At 37.6% G+C, this 25,700-nt stretch overlaps 1 protein-coding gene across 2 annotated transcripts; it reads left to right on the top strand.

Moving 5' to 3' along the window:
• Nucleotides 1-14,627: 14,627 nt before the first annotated feature.
• Nucleotides 14,628-24,159, top strand: LPAR4 (lysophosphatidic acid receptor 4). 2 transcript variants are annotated; one of them, XM_060292627.1, is made up of 3 exons: nucleotides 14,628-14,646; nucleotides 20,039-21,227; nucleotides 24,039-24,159. In XM_060292627.1, exon 2 carries the CDS (start codon nucleotides 20,115-20,117, stop codon nucleotides 21,225-21,227), a length of 1,113 nt encoding a protein of 370 aa, XP_060148610.1. In that variant the 5' UTR covers nucleotides 14,628-14,646; nucleotides 20,039-20,114; the 3' UTR covers nucleotides 24,039-24,159. The 2 variants fall into 2 exon arrangements, with proteins under 2 accessions (XP_060148610.1, XP_030705495.1); XM_030849635.2 differs by lacking the exon at nucleotides 24,039-24,159 and having other exon boundaries at nucleotides 20,039-22,095.
• The last annotated feature ends 1,541 nt before the right edge of the window (nucleotides 24,160-25,700 follow it).

Raw genomic sequence — 25,700 nt, 5'->3', positions numbered from 1 at the left:
AAAATAAAGGGAGAATATTAAAAGCATCAAGGGAAAAAAACTAAGTTACACACAAGGGAGCTCCCATAAGCCTATCAGCTAACTTTTCAGCAGAAAGTCTGCAAGACAGGAGGGAGTGGCATGATATATCTAAGTGATGAAAGGGAAAAATCTACAACCAAGAATTCTCTACCCAGCATTGCTCTTGTTCAGATTTGAAGGAGAGATCAAAATATTTAGAGACAAGCAAAACCTAAAAGAGTTCACCACTAAACCAGCTCCACAACAAATGTTAAATGAACTTCTCTAGGTAAAAAAGAAAAGGCCACAACTAGAAACAAGAAAATTATGAAATGAAAAGCTCACCAGTAAAGGCAAACATACAGGAAATGTAGGAAATAGTCCACACACAAAACTAGTATGGAAGTTAAAAGACAAAAGTAGTAAAATCATCTATATACACAACCGTGATCCCAAACCTATGGGATGAAGCAAAAGCAGTTCTAAGAGGGAAAGTTATAGCAATACAAACTGACTTCAGGAAACAAGAAAAATTTCAAATATATAACCTAAACTTACACCTAATGGAGCTACAAAACAAAGAACAAATAAAACCCAAAGTAAGTGACACCTTCAAGATAGTGGAGGAGTAATATGTGGAGATCACCTTCCTCCCCACAAATACATCAAAAATACATCTACCTGTGGAACAACTCCTACAGGACACCTACTGAACACTGGCAGAAGACCTCAGATTTCCCAAAAGGCAAGAAACTCCCCATGTACCTGGGTAGGGCAAAAGAAAAAAGAAAAAAACAGAGAAAAAAGAATAGGGACAGGAACTGCACTTCTCAGAGGAACCTGTGAAGAAGAAAAAGTTTCCACACACTAGGAAGCCCCTTCACTGGCAGAGACGGGGGGTGGTGGTGGGGGAACTTCGGAGCCCTGGAGGAGAGAGCAGCAACAGGGGTGAAGGGGGCGAAGCGGAGAGGTTTCTGCACAGAGAATCTGTGCCGACCAGCACTCACCAGCCAGAGAGGCTTGTCTGCTCACCTGCCAGAGTGGGTGGGGGCTGGGAGCTGAGGCTCCAGCTTCGGAGGTCAGATCCCAGTGAGGGGACTAGGGTTGGCTGGGTGAACACAGCCTGAAGGGGGCTAGTGCACCACAGTTAGCGGGGAAGGAGTCTGGGAAAAAGTCTGGAACTGCCTAAGAGGCAAGAGACCATTGTTTCAGGGTGCACAAGGAGAGGGGATTCAAAGTACCACCTAAATGAGCTCCAGAGAAGGGCGTGAGCCACGGCAATCAGTGCGGACACAAGAGACTGGCATAAAACGCTAAGGGTGCTGCTGCAGCCACCAAGAAGCCTGTGTGTAAGCACAGGTCACTAGCCACACCTCCCCTCCTGGGAGCCTGTGCAGCCTGCCATTGCCAGGGTCCTGTGATCCAGGGACAACTTCCCCAGGAGAACAAATGGTGCCACCACAGGCTGTTGCAACGTCATGCCAGCCTCTGCTGCTGCAGCCTCACCCTGCATTCCGTACCCCTCCCTACCCCCGGCCTGAGTGAGCCAGAGCCCCCTAATCAGCTGCTACTTTAACTGCATCCTATCTGAGTGAAGAAAAGATGCCCTCAGGCGACCTACATGCAGAGGCAGGGCCAAATCCAAAGCTGAACCCCAGGAGTTGTGCAAACAAAGAAGACAAAGGGAAATTTCTCCCAGCAGCCTCAGGAGCAGCAGATTAAATCTCCACAATCAGCCTGATGTACCCTGCATCTATGGAATACCTGAATAGACAACGAATCATCCCAAAATTGAGGTGGTGGACTTTGGGAGCAATTGGAGACATGAGGTTTGCTTTCTGCATCTAATTTGTTTCAGGTTTTATGTTTATCTTACCTTAGTATTTAGAGTTTATTATCATTGGTGCATTTGTTTATTGATTTGGTTCCTCTCTTCCTTTTTTATAAATATATGTATATATATATATTTATTTATTTATTTATTTATTTATTTTTCCTTTTGGTCAGTTTGTAAGTGTGTATGGGTAGGCTTCTTTGTGTGATCTTGTCTGTATAGTTTTGCTTTTACCCTTTGTCCTAGGGTTCTGTTTGTCTTTTGTTTTTCTTCTTAGTATAGTTTTTAGTGCTTATTATCATTGGTGGATTTGCTTTTTGTTTGGTTCCTCTCTTCTTTCCTTTCTTTTTCTAAATTACTTTTTAATTTATTTTATTTTTACTAATTAAAAAATTATTTTAATAACTTTGTTTTATTTTATTTTTTTCTTTCATTCTGTTTTTCTCCCTTTTCTTCTGAACCTTGAGGCTGACAGGGTCTTGGTGCTCTGGCCGGGTGTAAGGCCTGTGCCACTGAGGTGGGAGAGCTGAGTTCAGGACATTGGACCATGAAAGACCTCCTGACCTCACATAATATCAAAGAGCAAAAGTTCTCCCAGAGATCTCCATCTGAATGCTAAGACCCAGCTCCACTCAACGACCAGCAAGCTACAGTGCTAGACACCCTATGCCAAACAAAGAGCAAGACAGGAGCAAAACCCCAACCATTGGCAGACAGGCTGCCTAAAATCATAATAAGGTCACAAACACTCCAAAACACACCACCAAAGGTGGTCCTGCCTAACAGAAAGAGAAGATCCAGCCTCATCCACCAGAACACAGGTACCAGTCCCCTCTACCAGGAAGCCTACACAACCCACTGAGACAACCTTAGCCACTGGGGGCAGACACCAAAAACAACGGGAACTATGAGCCTGCAGCCTGTGAAAAAAAGGAGACCCCAAACACAGTAAGTTAAACAAAATGAGAAGACAGAGAAACACACAGCAGATGAAGGGGCGAGGTAAAAACCCACCAGACCAAAGAAATGAAGAGGAAATAGGCAGTCTACATGAAAAACAATTCAGAGTAATGATAGTAAAGATGATCCAAAATCTTGAAAATAGAACAGAGAAAATACAAGAAATGACTAACAAGGACCTGGAAGAACTAAAGAGCAGACAAACAATGATGAACAACATGATAAATGGAATTTAAAATTATCTAGAAGGAATCAATAGCAGAATAACTGAGGCAGAAGAACGGATAAGTGACCTGGAATATAAAATAGTGGAAATAACTACCGCAGAGCAGAATAAAGAAAAAAGAATGAAAAGAATTGAGGACAGTCTCAGAGACAACTGGGACAAAATTAAATGCAACAACATTTGAATTATAGGGGTCCCAGAAGAAGAAGAGAAAAAGAAAGGAATGAGAAAATATTTGAAGAGATTATAGTTGAAAACTTCCATAATATGGGAAAGGAAATAGTCAATCAAGTACAGGAAGTGCTGTACTTCCTGTGCCCGAAGAGCAAGTACAGGAATCCATGTTTTTCCAGGATAAAACCAAGGAAAAACATGCCATGACACATATTAATCAAAGTATGAAAAATTAAATTAAAAAAAATATCAAAAGCAGCAACAGAAAAGCAACAATTGACATACAAGGGAATCCCCATAAGGTTAACAGGTGATCTTTCTGCAGAAACTCTGCAAGCCAGAAGAGACTGGCAGGACATATTTAAAGTGATGAAAGGGAAAAACCTACAACCAAGATTACTCTACCCAGGAATGATCTCATTCAGATTCGACAGAGAAATTAAAACCTTTACAGACAAGTAAAAGCTAAGAGAATTCAGCACCACCAAACCAGCTTTACAACAAATGCTAAAGGAACTTCTCTAGGCAGGAAACACAAGAGAATGAAAAGACCTACAATAACAAGCCCAAAACAATTACGAAAATGGTAATAGGAACATACATATTGATAATTACCTTAAATGTAAATGGATTAAATGCTGCAACTAAAAGACATAGACTGGCTGAATGGATACAGAAACAAGACATGTATATATGCTGTCTACAAGAGACCTACTTCAGACTTAGGGACACATACAGACTGAAAGTGAGTGGATGGAAAAAGATATTCCATGCAAATGGAAATCAAAAGAAAACTGGAGTAGCAATTCTCCTATCAGACAAAATAGACTTTAAAATAAAGACTATTACAAGAAGAAGACTTTAAAATAAAGACTATTACAATCCAAGAAGAAGATATAAAAACTGTAAACATTTATGCACCCAATATAGGAGCACCTCAATACATAAGTCAAATGCTAACAGCCATAAAAGTGGAAATCAACAGTAACACAATCATAGTAGGGGACTTTAACACCCCACTTTCACCAATGGACAGATCATCCAAAATGAAAATAAATAAGGAAACACAAGCTTTAAATGATACATTAAACAAGGTGGACTTAATTTTTATTTATATGACATTCCATCCAAAAACAACAGAATACACTTTCTTCTCAAGTACACATGGAACATTCTCCAGGATAGATCATATCTTGGGTCACAAATAAAGCCTCAGTAAATTTAAGAAAATTGAAATTTTATCAAATATCTTTGCTGATCACAGTGCTATGAGACTAGATAGCAATTACAGGAAAACAATCTGTAAAAAATACAAACACATGGAGTCTAAACAATGCACTACTAAACAACCAAGAGATCACTGAAGAAATCAAAGAGGAAATAAAAAAATACCTAGAAACAAATGGCAATGAAACACAACGATCCCCTATCAAACTACAAATGGCATATTTCACAGAACTAGAACAAAATATTTCACAATTTGTATGGAGACACAAAAGACCCCGAAGAGCAAAAGCAATCTTGAGAAAGAAAAATGGATCTGGTGGAATCAAGCTCCTGGACTTCAGACTATACTACAAAGCTACAGTAATCAAGACAGTATGGTACTGGCACAAAAACAGAAATCTAGATCAATGGAACAGGATAGAAAGTCCAAAGAAAAAGCCACACACATATGGCCACCTTATTTTTGATAAAGGAGGCAAGAATATACAATGGAGAAAAGGCAGCCTCTTCAATAAGTGGTGCTGGGAAAACTGGACAGCTACATGTAAAAGAATGTAATTAGAACACTCCTCAACACCGTACACAAAAATAAACTCAAAATCAATTAAAGAGGTAAATGTAAGGCCAGACACTATCAAAGGCTTAGAGTAAAACATAAGCAGAACACTCTATGACATAAATCACAGCAAGATCCTTTTTGACCACCTCCTAGAAAAATGGAAATAAAAACAAAAATAAACAAATGGGACCTAATGAAACTTGAAAGCTTATGCACAGCAAAGGAAACCATAAACAAGACCAAAAGACAACCCTCAGCATTGGGGAAAATATTTGCAAAGGAAACAACTGACAAAGGATTTATCTACAAAATTTACAGGCAGCTCATGTAGCTTGATATCAGATCAACAAAAAACCCAATCAAAAAATGGGCAGAAGACCTAAATAGACATTTCTGCAAAGAAGATATACAGATTGCCAACAAGCACATGAAAGGGTGCTCAACCTCACTAATCATTAGAGAAATGTAAATCAAAGCTGCAGTGAGGTATCACCTCACACCAGTCAGAATGGCCATCATCAAAATCTATAAACAATAAATGCTGGAAAAGTTGTGGAGAAAAGGGAACACTCTTGCACTGTTTGTGGGAATATAAATTGATACAGCCACTATGGAGAACAGTATGGAGGTTCCTTAAAAATCTAAAAATAAAACTACTGTATGATCCAGCAATCCCACTACTGGGCATATACCCTGAGAAAACCATAATTCAGAAAGAGTCATGTACCACAATATTCATTACAGCTCTATTTACAATAGTTAGCACATGTAAGCAGCCTCAGTGTCCATCGACAGATGAATTGATAAAGAAGATGTGTCACATATTTACAATGGAATATTACTCAGCCATAAAAAGAAAGGATATTGAGTTATTTGTAGTGAGGTGGATCGACCTAGAGTCTGTCATACAGAGTGAAATAAGTCAGAAAGAGAAAAACAAATACCATATGCTAACACATATATATGGAATCTAAAAAAAAGAAAAATGGTTATGAAGAACCTAGGGGCAGGACAGGAATAAAGACCCAGACATAGAGAATGCACCTGAGGACATGGGGAGGAGGAAGGGTAAGTTGGGACAAAGTGAAAAAGTGGCATTGACATATATATACTACCAAATGTAAAATAGATAGCTAGTGGGAAGCAGCCACATAGCACAGGGGGATCAGCTCACTGCTTTGTGACCGCCTAGAGGGGTGGGATAAGGAGGGTGGGAGGGAGACACAAGTGGGAGGAGATATGGGAATATATGTATATGTATAGCTGATTCACTTGGTTATAAAGCAGAAACTGTGACACCATTGTAAAGCAATTTTACTCCAATAAAGATGTTGAAAAAAAAAGAAAAAAACAAAAAAAACTCCCCAGAAACAGCAACAACAAAAAAATTGTGTAGGCTTTATAGCATATTGTTGAATCTGGTTCTTAAATTCAGTTTTATAATCCTTTGGTTGCCTTTTGGTTGGATGTTTAATCTATCCGATTTAATGTTATTATTGATATGGTTGTAATTTTGATACCATTTTGTTTTTTGTTTTCTATATGGCTCATGAATATTTTTGTCTTATCTTCCTCTTTACCGTTTGTCTTTGTCTTGAATGGCTATTTCCTAGTGTAACTTTTTCATTGTTTTAAAGATTTTTACTGTATTTTTGAGGTTTTTCTTAGTGGTTGCTCCTGTGTTTCCAATATTTAGCTTAACTTATCAAACACTACCTCAGATTTATAGTAACTACTTCCAAAAAACTTGCGTTTTGATTTGGCTTCTCTATTGTTACCTTTGATGTCTAGGTAAGTCAATTTTTCCTTATGCCTTTGAGAGTTAGTCTGTGACTTAAGGTCTCATATTAACAGATCTAAATCCAGAAATTTTCAAACCTTAGAAGGGTTCAAAAACCACACATTCTGTTAGGAATTTGTCAGCTTCTAGTGAGCAGTTTGCATTACAAAACACAGGTCTTTATGTTTGCTCATGAACAAGATATTTTGTGCAGAGTTGTAAGTGTTCTATCAAAAGAAGATGTGATTATGATTATTCGCCTGGAAATTGGTAGAATTAATGGAAGAATTACTAGCTGTGTGGCTTTGGGCAAGTCACTTAACCTTTCTGTGCCTGATTTATCTTAAGTATAAAACAAGAATAATAACAGTAACTACAACATGGCATTGTTGTGCAAATTAGGTAAATGAATATAGGTAAAGCACTTAGAATATTGCCAGGCATATAGTAATGCTCTAGAAAAGTTTTCTATTATTATTATTATTACCTTGACATTTTTCTAACCTCTATCAAGCATTCAAGGCTTCTGGGTACTTTACAGAGCTCTTTGGAAAAAGTATTCATTTTCTCCATCCACCAACCCCATCTATAGCTGTGGGAAGTTGCTATTATCTAAGCCTGTTCAGTTAGTGAGAAGGAAATCCCAGTTTCCAGAGCAACAGCTAAGAGGTGATGGTGCTTCAGTGTGAAAGATGAGCTAAAAAATCTTCCAGGGACTGTGCTTGAAAAAATATTTTCTGCCCTTTCAGTGATGTAGTATCCAGTGTTATGAACTGGTTTGGAACTTAACCTTGTGGTCCCTTTCTCCCATTGAAGCAAAAAAAAAAAAAAAAAAAAAGACTGTATTAAAAAGAAAGTCTGTAAGATTCAGGATCTCGCTTGTTTTATGACAGGTTTCAAGATATCTGATAATTAATGCAAAATAAGTAATTAAATGGCTTCCCTTCCTAGAACACTGCCCAGGTTTATATAGGCACTGTGTTCATTTAAAGAATATGAGGGTGTTCAAAATTGTTAGATGGACCCTAAGCCATAGGCATAGTTAAAATCCTTTGGTTACATTTATACTATTTCTAAGGAAACTAGAATAGTTTTGAGTCTCTGGCACTTGGGGCGAATTCATCCAGGCCTTTGATATTGTTGGCAGAAAGAAAAAATGATTTGGGTTTGGAGTGTTAAGGTCTTAAGCATCTGGCTGTTCTTTTTCAAGTGTGTAAATTCCCAGTTGGAAGTTAGTCATATTTTAGTTACTTTCTTTTCAAACAGATAAAAAAATGAAATTTACACTCTCCCAGGTAGTTTTGAGCGCACTTTTTTCAGCTGCATATTCATTCCCCTGCTCTCCTGGTAGACATTTTTTTAAAATGACATTTTGGGTTAAGTTGTGTGGCTATAAACTGGCTGTTTGGGGAACACCTTGGAGAAGCTTTCATGTTCCCCCTTCCACCTTACAAATATTAGAGCAAGCATAACCAGAATGTTCACAGTGAGGATTTTGAGGTGAGAGCAGAAGGAGATGACAGTGGATAATCTTCAGTACTTTCTTGTTCATAGGACTTTTTTTCCTTATGTGTTTGTACTCTTTGTTGTAAAATAACACCTTGATGTGGACTTGTTTGTAAAGGGATGAAATGGCACAGGTTTCCACCTGATGCGTAAAACAAGACAAGACAAAACAAAACAAGTAACACACTGCTGCTCTGCTTAGGCAAGAGAGAAGAGTTTTTGAGAACACTACTAATAGTAATTTTGAATTACGTAGATATAGACCCTATCCTCTTGGAGTTTGCAGTTGGGAGAGACTGACAATCAAATTATCACACAAATAAAAAAATTCACAGCATCACGTAAACTTATACCTGTGATGAATGCAATGAAGAAAAGGTGGATATGACCTGAACTAGGGGTTAAGGAAAGGTTCCCTGAAGACATGATTACTGGGATAATTTCTGAAGGAGGAGTAAGAATTACCTTGGTGAAGAGGAGGCTAGAGAGGGGGAGAGTGTTACAGGCAAGGGGACTAGCATGTAGAAATGTCTATGGTGTGAGAGATCATATCTCATTCTAGGAAGATGAAGTAGGTCAGTGAGGCTGGAACTCAGGTAGAGAAAGAGTGATGCTAGAAGGGCATCTGACCCAGTGATATGATAAACAACCTGGGAGTCATTTGTGAGATTAATCAGAAAGGTACTTGAATACCTTAAGGAGAAATGAAAGCAGATGAATTGGAAGACTGAGGAATATTAATCCAAAGAGGAGAATAATAATGAGCTGGTCATACATACAGATAGACAGTGACCACGACTATTAAGTTGACTTTAATCAGTGTAGTGCATTGAGTTGCTACAATTGAGCACTTCTGAAAAAAGCTCTTCTCATTACCCATTTTTTCTCTTCACAAACCAGTTTCATCTTCACCTTGATTCACTTTACACCTACTGCATTTTATCACTTGTGTCTGGACACCTGAAAAGATTTTTCCTTTTCTTGGCTTATTTAAATACTAATTATCCATCAAGGTCCAGATCGAATTCCATCTCCTCCAGGAAACCCTTCTGGACTTATCCATGGGACTTCAGCCTCTGATCCATTACAAAACTTACTCTCCATACAATAACTTTAATAGTTTTCAAAATTTGCCTTTGCTACTCACTCTTTCATGTGTCTTGTGTCCCCAGCTAGACTGTGAGGCACTTCAGGGCAGTGACTGTGTCTTTCTCTTGTAGACTGATAAATATGCCAAGGACTGATCCAGGCCCAGAGTGGATGAATGACCACTTGTGGAGACATAGCCAATTCAGCAACTGACAGAAATAGACATACCTGAGATAAGTGGAGAGGGGAACAGAAAGAGCAGAGACTGCGGGTGGGGGAGACAGGAAACGATAGAGAAAGTGCTTTTTAGAATAAGTCACTAGTAATGAGGCTAGTATCAGCTTCACACTCACTTATTTACTAGCCTTGACTCTTAGTGAGAACAGCCACAATAGAGCTGTAGAAAGAGGGAGAATAAACAAACATGAAGCATGCCTTATTTGGGAGGCAGCTTAATTACACAGATTGAGGTTTTGAAGCAGTCAGAGGATCCCTCAATTCTCCAGGAGCACCGCTCTGCCCAGAGTAAGAAAGCACCTTATCCTTGGCCCAAGAGTTACAGAGAAGGGGGAGGGGTTGCTGTTGGTGGTAGTATTGGCAGTGAGTGGAGGTAGAGGAGAGAAGAATGAAGGGAACTGGCAGAAGGGAAGAGCTAGCAATGAAGTTACAGTTAGGTGAATGAATTTCTGCAACAAATTCAGATCAAAGAGAAGGAGGGAAGGAGAAAAAATTAGGAGGAAAAGAAAGCAGTGTGAGCAACCAAGGCAGTAAACCTATAGGAAAAGAACTTGCCCAGGGGGAAATAAGTATACAGTTGAAGATAACTTCCTATTATAAACAAATTGCATCTGTACTATTTATTTTGGGTTTTAGCAAACCTCTGAAAAATCTCATGGTAATTAGATGTCCTGCCAGGCAGTTATTTAAGAGAAGCGTAGACCCTCCTTTTGCCACAGAGCACTCCCTAGTGCATTGAAGGTGGGTAGTAGAGCTCTGGGACCCCAGCACATCTCCATCTGAGGGCACTGCACTGGCCTAAGTGAGTATAGTATTAAATTTTATTTTATTGTGGTGGTGGGGGGGGGGTTTAATTTTGCATAGTATAATAGGAATGTATTTACGGTACCAATCACTTTTGCCTTTCCCCGCCCCCTACTTATTATTAAGATTTTTATTGTAATTATTTTAATAAAGTTGGAACAAACATGGGCTGCTCATAAGTGAAACACTCCTCCCAGTTTGGAGTTTCGTCTCCTCCTCATTAGAATTGTAAGAGGGTGGGGGAGGATAGCCGTCCTGCATCAAAGACAGGCACAAAGGCTTTCTCTGCGGATTAATTGGTCAGGAAAGACACTTTTAATATTGTGAAGTGGCACTTAAGCCGCCAATTCTTGACTGTGAAAACTGCTTTTCCTGGGCAATGCTCTTTAAGGAAAAACTTCTTCAGTCCAGTGATTGGTGACTGAGGGAACGATGGAGCACAGGGTACTGGGCGGGATTTCTGCTCCTAATAATGCCTCCTTATCCAATGAAAAGCATTTCCTATTGAGACCCCCAAGAGTTCCCCCGGCCCTACGCTCCGGCCCGGACTTTGGGCCTTTTCTTGCGTCCTGTTTGTTAAAGGCATGCCAGCTACAGCATTCAAGAGGGCCGTTCCTTAACAAAGGGAAAGAGATAAATGTAAATAAGCTCACATTTTCAGAATGAGCAGTTTGCTGTAAGAAGCTTCGGCAGCCCAGTGTCTGCTGCTTTGGGCTGGGCTAACCTTTCCCTGTAAAAAAGAATAATAGATTAAAATATGCACTTCTAAAGTGCGAGTTGCCCGTTTACATGTTTATTAGCTAATTGTCTACAGGCATGAGCACACTCTCTCATCTAGCACACTCTTTCTTGGGGTAAGTCTCTTTGAGAAAGATTTGATTCGGGCGTTTGGTGGTGGGGGGATGGCATAACAAACTTCAGTGGAAACACTGATGCTTAGAGTGTTTGGGGAAAGAAGTTAGATTTCAACTCTGAAGTGCTGAACAGGGATCTTCGAGTCGAATGGTTAAAAAAAAAGCAGGAATTTCTATTGTTTTGGCAATAATACTGTTTCAGTGGAAGAGATACAAGATTTTCAGGCTGTTGTTTCATGTAAACACAGTTGTCCTAAAGAGATGATTTAAAAATCACAGAGTAGAGCAATTTAGAAATTCTTTTGGCTAGCTTTATATTTCTTTGGTTTACAATTGATTGTGAGCTAATGTGGCTTCTATTTTGATGAGGTTTCTTCTAGTAAAACTATACAGCAGCGTGCCTTTGATGCCTAATTGATTTATGGAGAATGTGACATTTGTTATATTGAATAATTCATTAACTAGACCATAAAGGAAGAAACACATTTCAATGAAAAACTAATTCTGGCATAAATGGAATTTGCCCTTATATGTGAACTTAAGTGCTATTTTCCATACAAATGCAATAATGTGACATATTTAAAATTCTCTTCTTGTATATCCTGAATATTTTTAAGATTTTTACTTACAAGATTTTGTTGAATTGATTTTTGAATTGTATTTTGAATTGTATTTTGGTTACTTTGTTTTAGGAAATTGAGCAATGTAATTTATTATTATTCCACTGTGGAAAAGACCAGACAAATTAGAAGATTAGAACATTTCAGAGCTTGGTGGGGTTATTCACTTTGCTACCTTACCAAATTATACCAGCTTTCTTTTTCCTTGACCAACATGAAGACAACAATAATAACCTAAGCTCCAAATTATTCAGTGGCTTTGAAACATGTTTATTTTTCAGAATAAAATTTCAAATAACATATCCCATCAACATAGATTGTAAATCCTTTTGCCTTGTCACAGATGAAATGTGCCGTTCCTATAAAGTTTGAGTTCAGCTGATACACTTGATGGCAGCTACACTCTAAAGCATCTCCTGCTAATCAGAGATGCAAATCAAAGCCCTATTGGAATAATCAGACCTGCCTTTCAGAATGTGTACTCACAAAAGTTAAAGAGAGGACTGGGAATATGCCCTACAGAAACACTCAGGCCAAGTTTAGCTAAAGCTTGATCTATTCAATTCCATTTGACAGAAAATGTAATGAGAATTGTTGCCCTTACTGTGATAAGGCTTAATTGTATAGTTGCCTTTTTTTCTCAGTGTATGGTCATTGTGTATAGTCTACTCTTGGCCTTCTTACAGGGGAGGAAAAAACTCACTAATGTGTTTGTGAATACTAGTACTGAAAATTGGGAGCTTAATAGGAGTTTACCTACCATTTGGAATCAATCCTCACTTTTAGTAGATAAGTAATTAGAGCAAGGCATGGGATAAGTAGTCTACTGATTCTCTATAGTTATGTTCTGAAGTATTTCGATAACCTTATATTTTGAGGAGAGAGGTCACTGGGGAACAGGTAGAGAAGGTCAAGGATTAAGACCTAGACAATTAGAGCTGATATGGGCATAAGGACAGAGGATGAGGAAAATGAGGATATTAGGGAGACTTTACGATATAAATGGCAGCTTGATCTGTGATCCTTAGCTTCTGAAAATAATTAATAATATTTACTTCTGATACTAAAATAAATCTAAAATACATATGGTGATGGATGTTGACTAGACTTACTGTGATGATCATTTCACAATATATACAAATATCGATTGAATCATTATATTATACACCTGAAACTAATATAATGTTATATGTAAATTATACATCAATTAAAAAATAAATCTAGCAATAATTTCATTGAGTCTAATAAAAATTAATTCCCCTTATCTCAGACTTAGAGGGATTAAAAAATTTTTTTTGCAGTGACAAATGGGAACAGGTAAAAACACTGACAGGAGGGAACAGCCAGTGAGGCCACACTGCCATAACATGAGTTGAAGGCTGCTATTAATCAAGGAAAAGATGGAAGGAGAAGAGAAACTGAGGTACAGAAAGGGACTATGACTTGGTCTCACACAGTTAGCTAGTGATGTGCCTGGACGTGGCTATATTGAATTAACACCAAATATGAAAATTTCTGGGTATTTGAACTTCCTGGTTTGCTTTGATTCTAAACAAAAAGAAGTTTTCTTTATAATCTGTATCAATTGTGAAAGCTATAAAAGAAAGAAATGTTAATGCTTCTGTCTTTCTTTAAGATAAACCAGTAAAATAATATTAATTTCATTCCAGGAATACTGCTCTCTGGAGGAGTGTGAAAATCAATTCTCCTTAATGTTAAGGTGATCTCAAATATATTTTAAATTATCTAATGATTTTATTTTTTAAGTTTTGATTCCCTTAGATTAGAGAAAAATTATTTCAGGAGAGTTGAAGCATAGCAGTCTGCTTCGTTTAGGCCACCTTCAGAAGAGGGTGAGATGTGATGATAGTGTAAGTTTGCCACTAGCAGATGATTCTACTTTACAGGCAGTAAGTGAGTAGGGTTCAAATTCAGTTGCTACCTGTATGAATTCCACTGCAGAGTATTTCTGGTTCTATACCAGTATTTTGGGTAGAATTGTGATTTGAAGATATTACAGACATGCTATATTAGGTTGGCCTAGAACATCCTAGTAGAGGGAGCAGTGATTGTCAGTGTGCTAACTGAAGTAATTGAAGACTTGCTCATATCACTATAGTTCAGGGAAGAAAGAAATCCAGCTGGGTTGGGGGTGTTAGAGACAAGGCAGTAAGGTCTCTACCTGTTGTTCCAGTCTTCTTTCCTCTTCTCCTATCAAGGCTCCTGCCCAATAGTAACAGTTGCTGCCAGGGAAAAAGAAAATAAAATAAAACAGAAAAAACCCACAAAGAACCAATACAACTTCAGGCCAAATAAATCTTTGTTCAGTTATTTTTAATGTAATGTATTACCTTATAAAGTGGAAGAAGTATTTTTATGCCTTTTGTCACTAGTTATCTTTAAGTGATTATAAGTTACATAAACTCATGGACTTTATGTGTGTCAATATAACTAACAAAATATGACATAGCAGTAACAAGCTTTGAAAATAAAATGTTATCTGCAACTCTGTAATAATGAAATCCAAAGCATTTAGATACCATTTTAAAATATGTTGGCTCTCATTTACTCTGATTTATATCATGTAATATATTTCTTTACCTTATATTTTGGTATACATTTTATTGAAAAGCTCTCTCCATGGCACACTATTGTGAGTAATTCTATTTCACAGCATCCATTGGAGGAAATCTCTAACCACAGTACCTCCAGAAAGTTCATTGATCACCCAAGTCTTGGATAAAATTGGTTCCAGAATTTGGTTTGAACTAATGTGGTGAGTACCACTGTCCTGGTAATAACTTTCTCTAAAATTCTTAATTTTATTCTCCAACATTTTTTCTAACCAGTGCTTCCAATTTATTATAGGTTATATGATCCAAAAATCCAGAATGAACGGAAGAGTTGTAATTGTTTATTATAATCCAGGCAGGTATGATGTAAAAGAATATTGATTCTTTGGTTTAAACCTTCTCTGCCACTGGTATATGCCTTTAGCAGTGGGAGACATGGCTTTTGCTCATACTATCAGGATCAGTATCCAAGTATATCAGATGAATTGGTATGCAAATTGATAACTAATTTATCTGTTCAACTATGTGAAATAAAGCCAGATTCCTAGCTGGAATTTAAGAGCCTCACAGGATTTGCAAATGGGCTCTTTTAGGAATATCTAATTTTTTCCCCCAAAAGGTCTGGGGCTTCTGCTGAGATGAGATATTAAGTCTGAAGACTCTAGACAATTTCATTAGATTAGGTTGAGCAATTTGTCTACAGTTGTCTTACTCTATAACTTACTCTTAGGGAAAATTCTACTTTAGTAGGGTTGATGCAAACTTTGGTCCCATCATATTGAGCACTAAACCACATTATTTTCCAAAAATTAGACTGTGTTATCAAGTGAAGTGTTAGTGAGAGACTGGAATATTTTTTGGTGAAAAAAATTAAGTTAAACACTGAGGATAGGAACTGCTCAGATTAGGGCCTGTGTCAATTTCCTCCTCTTTTCAAATAAAGTAGGGGGACAAAACAGCCATAATAATCTTAGTGTGAACCAAATTTAACATAGAGAGACTTTTTCAAAAGGGTATTTCTTGCATAAAAATAAATGAGGACAAAAAAATAAAGTAAACGAGCTTGTCAGTCTAAACATTTGACACAGAGAGAGGCTTGTTTGAGATGAGACCTGATATAGATCAATTTCCCAGCTCAATTCTAGAGTGAAACATTTACCTATGGTTTCCTCCATATGTAATTTTATAAGGCTAGGTTGTGTTTTGAAAACTATTATGAAACAGCAGCCAATGCATAGGAACATCAATTGGAACCGTGTGAATGATTGTGATCTGTGTTTGTGACTTGGCCTAGAAAATTTCCTTAAGGAGTCTTCTCTGTTAGCAGCCACTCATCTGAGGAGTGGCAGTCTAGACATATTCCCTATTACTCCAGCAGGATGGTTTTAATCTGTATTTTTGCAACATTTTTGTATTTTTTAGTTTGCTTCACTGCTAGATATTTATAGAAAGGACACAATAGGTTTCAGCTTCCTCCGAAAACTATTGTGTCAGTGTTCCTAAACTTCGACCAGTAGAAAGAGGAAATGCTCTGGGGATCAGAAGCACTCTGATCTGACCCAAGCTCATTAAAAAGGGAACAAAGCAAGAAAATTTAAGTATACTCTGCCTTCAAGGCCTTGCCTCCCTGAGTTCTGGATTGTCTTCTGTGGGGAACAAAAGCAAGCCAGCCTTTCTAGGCTACTGGGCATATGCCAGAAATTAGAGCTTTGTTTCCAATGTATCACCTGAAAATTTAGCACTTAGTGAAGTAATTTAGGTATTCATCTTTATAGGGCAAAAAGGCTAACTCTACTTCCTCCAGGAGCCCAAAAGACTGAAAACATGGTATATTTCATTATGATTAGAATTTTTTTATAAGGGAAAAACATTGTGAACACTACTATGAACTGCCTATACTGGCTCCATATGTGTAGGTCAAAGTTAAAAATTCAGCAAGGGTTAGATTTCTCTTTGGTCAACCTCCAGGTGACCTGCTTCCTGTCCATTGTCACTGAAAATACATGCAATCAGCACTCTGAACCCTTAGGTGATTAATTGTTAAAATAATTGGCTGTAAAGGTCTTCACAAGATAATAGTCTAATGCTACTTGCAGTGAAAGATGTAATTAACTGTGTCAGCCTATATTTTTTCTTCTTCATCTTATCTGAAGCTCAAGTGTTGTCCCTTTGCCTCCATTCAGTGCACAATATGTTAGCCATTTAGGAAAATCCAGTGGTTAAAAAACACTGTTTATTTCAGTCAAAAGAAAGGAAGCCAGTCAGAAAAGAGACCTTGTTTCTCTTTTTCACTGATTCTCCTTCAGAATTAGTTTAAGAGCCAAATGCCTCTCTGATTTTTTTTAACCATAGCTCAGTGGGAGATATTCCTTTTGGGACACACTCCTGGATTGTCCCATTATGACAAAATTGTGTAGTTAAGGTTGAAACTCAAGGGGGGATTTCTGAAGTAAAGGGTATACATGGTGTTAAGAGAAAGATGTGTTGCTAATATGAAGTTCAGCATACCAAGAAAGACAGAGACATAGGTGTCCAGTTGTGCCAGAGGAGGGAGAAGGAAAAAACTCCGGTAATGTTTCTTTGTGGTTAGGTTGGTCTGAATGCTGGTCAAGCTCATAAAGCTACTCACAAGCCCTGTTGAATCTTCCTAGCCTCAGCTGTGAGGCTAGAGGTAATGTTTATACAGGGAAGAGAAACAGTATAGCCAAGTTACAGAGTGAACCAGTGTCTGAATCAGAAATAGAACTCCTTGCTTACAGTGCTGTGTTAAATCCCAGCACCACACCCTCGCTGCGAGACAGCAAAGGGGCTGTGTGTTTGAGCAAGAGAAAGCTATGAATAGGGCCTTAGTGACAGTTTTCCCATGCTCTCTCTTCAGGATTGAGACTGTAATGCTTTCTTGTCTGTGGTCCTTTCTCTCCCACAGGATTTGGTTACTCAGTGCAGCAAAGCAGAAGTGCCAGGCTTTTGCAGACTGCCTGCTGTGGGTATAGTGTATATGTTCTGGGAGATATAAAACTGAATAGATAACTGCGGAGTAAAGCTCACCTATTTGAAACATGCCATCTTGGGAAGTACAAAATAATACATAGCCAGTGAACTAGAAGTATACTGTGTAAAAGGGTCACCAGTGGGCAGACTGGAGGGAGTCTGAGCAAATGTGAAAAGACTTCTATTATGAAAGCATTTTTCAAATAAAATAAACTTATTAGCAGTACTTTTTGTAGAAGGCAGGTGCAAGCAGATCATAGTGAATGAAGCTTGGCTTTAATGTTAGGGGTTTTGCATTCCTGTAATTTCTTTAGATTGTGTGACTATGTTAGAAGGATATTTTTGACTATCTTGATTTCTTTCAACAATGGAAAAAAAATGACTTCCAGCCTAATGGGTAGCGTGTGGGGGTGTAAAATAGTATATAATATGGTTTAAGCAGTTGAGAAGTTTGCCACTCTTTTTGTTTCTGCCACCCCCTTGGCCACTGTGTACTGTTTTTTTCTGAGAAAATTGGAAGAAGTGAGATGAAGCAAGGTAGAGAGGGTGAAATTGGAGGACTTATAAATTGGGAGTACCCTCCAAGCCCTCAATACAAATTAGATGGAAGCACTGACCTCTCTCCAGCAAGATCTTCTTTTTTTTGTCTTTTCTTCTCCCTTTTCTCTCAATTCTTCAGTTTTTCCTTCTCTGCTACTTTCTTTGCCATCTTCTCTTCTGCTCTCCCAATCTATTTTTATTTCTTCCTTCTCTGTTTTTTTTTTCCTCCTGGACCTTACTTTGTCAAGGTTCCTACTATAGCCTGTTTTCGTATACCAAGGTTACTTCTGGCAAAAGTTGAGCTGGGCCTGTGAGATGAAATGGCCAAGAAGAAATATGATCTTAGAGCAGTGTTAGGCTCTAAGGGGAGGCACTCCATAAAGCTTTGTTGAATGAGAAATCAGGAACGGCACACTTCCAATTTTAACTTTAAAACTTTAACTATTAAAAATGCCAACCCTTTGCTTTGCACCCTATATTCTCCAAGGTCAGCTCTCGTTCTGGGCACTGCAGTGAGTGATTTTTTTTTTCTCAAACCAGTTTTTTTCCCCTCAGGCCAAACACTGGTTGAAGTGACTTCAGGCCTCTATATCTATGGCAGGTTCCCCCTGCCACTCCCTTCTCTGATACAGAGGCCCTTTGACCTGTTCCCTGGGAGGTGGAAGGAAAGAGTGACATAAGGAGGAATCACTTCAGAGAAATGGTTTTCGCGTTTTAAAATATAATCATATGAAAACCCATTACTGGATAAGTCAAGAACAAAAACCACTTTTATTCCATATCTTCCTCAGTGAAAACAATTCATTCAGCTGCAACTTGTTCATAGTGTATTATAGAGCATTCAGAAGACAGTCCTCCAATGGCAGCTGTTGACCTAGGAGATGGTTAGTAAGATTTCTATATGCACCTTTGAACAATGATGGTTCAGATACCCAACAAAGATGATTAGTCAGTGACAGCCACGTGTACAAGTGGTGGCAGGCAGAGGGCATGTAACTGGCCAGGTCAGAAATGTACAGGGGGATGGTTGTTCACCTCAAATCTACCTTTCATATTTCACTTGTATTCAGCCAGGAAAGGCTTTATTGACCAGGGCCATTTTAAGAGCTGAAGGCATGATAGTAACTGATGGAATGAGCAGTGGGAGAGGGAGTAGGAAAATACCCAAGGCTTAGGGTCTGGCATGAACAAAGCTTAGAAAGGGACCATAGTCTGAAATAGGGAAACATTGAGATTGTCATTTGAAATATCTCTCTATAAAGGCAACGTAGTATAGTGAAAAAAGTTTTAGCCAGAACTTTAATATACTGAGGGATCCCTGCTCTCTAAACTTATATTTTGGAAGAAAAGGTGAATCAACATTTTAATTCAGGAGTTTACTCATAACTTTTTAAAGAGGTTGTCCTGGAGGTCCTATATCCACCTGTACTCTTGTGCAGTAGAACTAATACTCAGACAATGAAGTTTAGTAATACTGGAAAGTAGACAATGTATTGATAATTTAGAGTAGCTTGATAATCCTTTAGTTTGGAATTTTTTTAAAAAACACCTGAATTCTGGTTCTGACTGTATCATTTACATGTTCTTCCATTTCTGACATTATTGTAATTCTAAATTACATAAGCCTCAGTTTCTGCTTTGTAACATGGTGATAAATTCCTGCCTTGCCTGCCTTATGGTGTACTTGTAGGAATCAAATAAAACATGCTTTTGAAAGTTAAAAAATCATACAAATTTCAAAGTATTAACATTGTTTTAACCATCAGAGTCACCCTCGCCCCCACCCTGCCCCTACCGGCCTTGGGCTCCCCAGAAACAAATACCTTATTCCTGTGCATTGCAGTGCTACAGTATTGCAATTACTGTCTTGAGTGTGATCTCTCCTACTCCTGCAACATACTCTTGTAGTACCTTTTAACATATGGTAGGTACTCAAAAGGTATTTGTTAAACTGAATTGAATGTGCATGTTATTTCCAGTCTGGGTAGACAGAATATCTTTTACTCCACAGAAATCGTGGATGGAAGGTAGATTTGATGACTGGTTCCATCTTGTCTCCCATAGGAGGAAAACATTTCCTACCAGTCCTTAGTCTCAGAGTGCTGAACCCTGCAGCCAGCAGGCCTCCTGAAAAAAATCCATGGGTGACAGAAGATTCATTGACTTCCAATTCCAAGATTTAAATTCAAGCCTCAGACCCAGGTTGGGCAATGCTACTGCCAATAATACTTGCATTGTTGATGATTCCTTCAAGTATAATCTGAATGGTGCTGTCTACAGTGTTGTATTCATCCTGGGTCTGATAACCAACAGTGCCTCTCTGTTTGTCTTCTGCTTCCGCATGAAAATGAGAAGTGAGACGGCTGTTTTCATCACCAATCTGGCCCTCTCTGATTTGCTCTTTGTCTGCACTCTACCTTTCAAAATATTTTACAATTTCAACCGCCACTGGCCTTTTGGTGACACCCTCTGCAAGATCTCTGGGACTGCATTTCTAACCAACATCTATGGGAGCATGCTCTTCCTTACCTGTATTAGCGTGGATCGCTTCCTGGCCATTGTCTATCCCTTCCGATCTCGTACCATTAGGACCAGGAGGAATTCTGCCATTGTGTGTGCTGGAGTCTGGATCCTAGTCCTCAGTGGTGGTATTTCAGCCTCTTTATTCTCCACCACTAATGTCAACAATGCAACCACCACCTGCTTTGAGGGCTTCTCCAAACGTGTATGGAAGACTTATCTGTCCAAGATAACCATATTTATTGAAGTTGTTGGTTTTATCATTCCTTTGATACTGAATGTCTCTTGCTCTTCTGTGGTGCTAAAAACCCTCCGTAAGCCTGCTACACTGTCTCAAATTGGGACCAATAAGAAAAAAGTGCTGAAGATGATCACAGTGCATATGGCAGTCTTTGTGGTATGCTTCGTACCCTATAACTCCGTCCTCTTCCTGTATGCCCTAGTGCGCTCCCAAGCCATTACCAATTGCTTGTTGGAAAGATTTGCAAAGATTATGTACCCAATCACCTTGTGCCTTGCAACTCTGAACTGTTGCTTTGACCCTTTCATCTATTACTTCACCCTTGAGTCCTTTCAGAAGTCCTTCTACATCAATACCCATATCAGGATGGAGTCTCTGTTTAAGACTGAAACACCTCTGACCACAAAGCCTTCCCTTCCAGCTATTCAAGAGGAAGTTAGTGATCAAACAACACATAATGGTGGTGAATTAATGCTAGAATCCACCTTCTAGGTATGAGAACTCTCTTTAGGTCCAGATATGGTTTCTTCTACGATTTTCCTATGCTATGAATAAGAGAAAAGATTTCAAGCTAATGATATTGAGAATAATGTACTGAATACAGTCAGATACATTTATTTGAATGTTTATTGTACATATGCTGTTTTGTTCAATAATTATAGGTCAGGTCTAATTACAACAACAAAAAGTTATTGCCAAATTCTTCTGCTGGGTTGGAAATTCATTGTACCACATTATATAAGTAGGCAGTAGCCTTGGATTTAGTGATATGGAGATTACTTAAAAACTTTAAAAATATATTTCTACTCCAATAATATTCGGTAATTAGGTTGGGCCTATAAATATAGAACAAATTCAGGGATTATTTTTTTAAAAAAACAACCTTTTGTGTTACTACTGATATATGCTAGTCTTTTTTTTTCTTTTTGAATTGTCATTGAGTTTATTTTAGCAGACTAACATATTTTAGCTTAACATTATTAATAAAAAGTATCAAATTTAAGAGAGCTAGCAAAATTTGTTGTATATATTTTGAAAGCAGAAACATAAATTTTGTTTGCATGAATATGGCTGGGAAGAAACAGAAGATTAACTGGATTTACATATTTGCAGTCACCAGCAGTGTCAGTTTTTAAAAACGTTTTCCTTTTTCTACACTACATTAAATTTCTCATATGAAACTTCAGATCCAGAAAGCTGCTAAATATGTGCCCAAAACAGGGCAAAATGGAAAATCACATAAAACAACAAATATTCATAAAAAACTAAGAGACATCAACATTTTTTCTAAGAATTTCCAATTATCCTTCGTTTCAGAGACTGGTTTTTATAAATATTTTCTATATGAAAGTTTGGAGCAGAGTGCAACCAGAAAGCTGCTGCATTTGTGCCCAGGTCAGGAGCAAATTGAAAAAATTTAGAAACAATAACAAAAAAACCATAAAACAAAAGAAGTTTTTTAAAACTTGCATTAATCATTTTTGGGGGGAGGAAGTAGAGATCTGTAACTTTAACTTACTTATTCTTTCATATTAATTTTGGAGCACAGTATAGCCGGAGAGCTGCTGAATTTGTGCCCAGGTTGGGAGCATATTGAAAAAAAATACATAAACCAAACTAAACCAATACAAACAAACAAAAAACAGAAAAACTGCAAAATGATAAAAACAACAAAAAATTCCTAAGACTTGCATTAATATTTTATTTATTTTTTGAGTATATGTAAACTTAAAAATATTGAATTATTTGTAAAAAATTTTAGAGTACAATACAGGTAGAAATCTGCTACATTTGTGCCCAGGTCAGGACCTCATTGGAAAAAATAAAACAAAATGACCCCTTAGAAAACAACAAAAAAAACACAAAAAAAACTTAGAACTTTTTTTTCTGAGCATTTTTCAAACTTACAAAATACTATAACTTTCATATGATGCTTTGAATTAAAATGCAGCTAGGAAGCTGCTAAACTGGCATCTAGTTCAGGAGCAATTAAAATCAATATTTAAAGGTATACAAAAGAAGAGAAAACATTTTTTATAACTAACTTAAACAACAAAAGCAACAAAAACATCCTTATAATCTCTTACTATTTATTGGATGAAGTGTAGGTTTAAGAATATTAAGACCTATAAACAAAACTTCTGAGCGCGGTATAGTTTGAAAGATGCTACATTTGTTCTCATATAAGAAGCAGTGGAAATAAATATCCTGCATGCATACTACACACACACAATTAAAGCACTACAAAACCAAACCAAAATATTCTTAAAATATGTTTTAATCGATTTTTAAGTTATTTGGAGATGTGATAATTTTAAAATGCTAAGACTTTTTAAGTAAAACTTTCAAGAACAATGCATCTTGTAAGTTGCTGAACTTGTGCCAAGGAGAGATTAAAAACCGTACAACGACAAAAAAGTAAAACTTTTAAAGCAATAAGCAAATTGTTAAAACTCTCATTAACCTTTGTTTTTCTTTCTGACATATGTAGATTTAAAAATACTAAGATTTTTAGATAAAAATCCAAGAGCCTAATGTAATTTTAAAAACCACCAAATCTGTGCCTGGGTTACGAACTAAGTGAAAAAAAGGCTAAAACAATAGAACAATAATAAAAATGAATTCTCAAAAATGGCATTACTTTTTCCTCATGATCTAAAGTCCTAAAAATAAACATGCAATAGATAGAATATGTAAGGCATTAGGTTGAGTTAGATGAAATTAGGTTAAGTTAGGTAAAGTTTGGTTGTTAAGTTATGTTGTAAAATCAAATTAGTAATCAAAGTATGAATAATCTTTTTCTTTTGGTATTCTTTCTTTTCTGTTTCTTGTAAGTATAAACTATATGTGAACTTTTGTTTGTGCCCTGGACTCTCAAAATTATGAAATTTGAGGATTATGACACCAAACCATTTAATAGGATATATTAACCAAGTTGACATAAAATATATCAATAAACCAGTTTCCTTTTGTGTAATTTCCATATTTAGTTTTGTTTACTTTTCCATATTTCAATTTATCTTGATTTCCAATTTTATAGTTAATATAACTTGCTAATAATAAAAATTTTTGTCATGTTAACAATGTAACCAACAAAATGTAATGTAAACTAAATGTAAAATTGCCTTTTATTTTACATTTAAAAGCAAAAGCAATCATTCAACTGTATTTACAACTTGGATTTTAAATGCTTATTAAATGTAATAAAATACACTTGGATTATCTAGCAGTTATACTTTGGTCAACTATTTATTCAACTTTCCCTTTTTATTGAATTACAATTGACATGCAATATTATATTAGTTTCAGGTGTGCAGAAGACCTGAATAGACATTTTTCCAAGGAAGATGGTCAACAGGCACATGAAAAGATGCTCAGCATCACTAATCATCAGGGATATGCAAGTCAAATGAGATACCACCTCACATCTATCAGAATGGCTATTATTAAAAAGACAAGAAACAAGAAATGTTGACGAGGATGTGGAGAAAAGGGAACCTTCAACTTTGCCTTTATTTGTGGGCACCCAGAGACAATTTTCTTTTATCTTTCCTCCATCCTTCAAGAAAGAACTTATTAAAGTATATTTGTTCTCAAACCAATTCCAGTACTTTGTTTTGGAGGCTGTCTAAAGACTAATGCAGAGTTGCAAATGGCAAATCCATGGGTGACTTTTCAGAGATCAAGTTGAAAGGTTAAGTTGGTTTGTCCAACTTGGCTTTGATTTATTTGGAGTTTATTGCCAAGCTGACTCTTGAATCTGATTTCTCAGATTTGAGGAAACATCCTAGGATGACTGGGAGGCCTGGGGAAAGTCAGGGGAGAAAAAAAATCTGACAACAATTAGAAGATTTTGGAAATAGGTGGCTGACTGATCAATAACTAAAACAGGTGGTGGTCCCAGAGTAGCAGCACAGGGAGTTCATAGTCATTGTCCCCATGCCTTCGAACTCTCAGGGAAAGCAATGTCAGCATCTCATAAACCACTCTGTGTATTGGTTCCCCATGTGATGACATCAAACACTGCCTTTTCTAACATCACGACCAGCATGATTAGCCCTAGGCTATGTTTAAAATTATAAGAACTTTGTGATTAGTGACCTTCTAGATCAGATCCTCAGAAAAAAATGGGGACATGTCATTGGTGTCATATCCTTATTAGCTTTCTTCCACCTCTGTCTCTACCCCCAAACCCCTGTACCTTATGTTTGCTATTGTTTCCCAAGCTCTCTACCTGTCTTTCCTATGGCCCTTTAACATCTCTCCCTACCTCTTACAGAAATAGTGCTTCTTTGTGGACTGAAAACAATACATAAACGTCTGTCAAGACAGTGACACGTTGAACAGATTTACATTAAGTGGCCAATGATTGACCCCTCCACCCACTGCTTTTAATCCTCCCTTTGTTGTTTGCATCTTATAAAAGGAGTCTGGTTAATTCAAATGACTGAAGCAGGGTTGGGATGGGTAGAGATGACTGTCCTGGTAAATGGTGAATCATCTGTTGAGCCTCTGGTAAAGCCTCTGTACTGCAACTCTCTTGTCCCACTCTCTTGACACTACCCAGTGTACCACTGAGTCCAAAACGTACACTGCCTTCCTCCAGACAGCCCTATTTTCCAAAATTGCCTGTGGTTACTGAATAAAAATTTCCCCTTGTATTCAGAGTTTTGCGTAGCTGTATACTTCCCACTGCTTCCCTTCTTTCTCTCTCTGAGTGTGGGGAATGAAGCTCTTCTCTCCCAAGCACCCAGAGAGGTACTGAGTCCAAGAGGGTAGAGGAGAAGAGCCAGTGTGAAGCCTAAAATGTGGCAGTGAGGGAAGCCAGGCAAGTTCTAAGATTGGAATGATTTGTGTGTGCCTTGCAACCAGCTTTCCTTCTCACTTATCATGGAGGAGCTCCGATCTTATAGATGAAATTCTTATTACAAAGAGCCCTCATTCCCACTACTAGTCTAGGATAAA

This window comes from Globicephala melas, chromosome X, assembly GCF_963455315.2.
Source record: "Globicephala melas chromosome X, mGloMel1.2, whole genome shotgun sequence".
NCBI lineage: Eukaryota > Metazoa > Chordata > Mammalia > Artiodactyla > Delphinidae > Globicephala > Globicephala melas.
The sequence above is the reverse complement of the archived record's forward strand: the minus strand, read 5'-3'. Positions and strand labels throughout refer to the sequence as shown.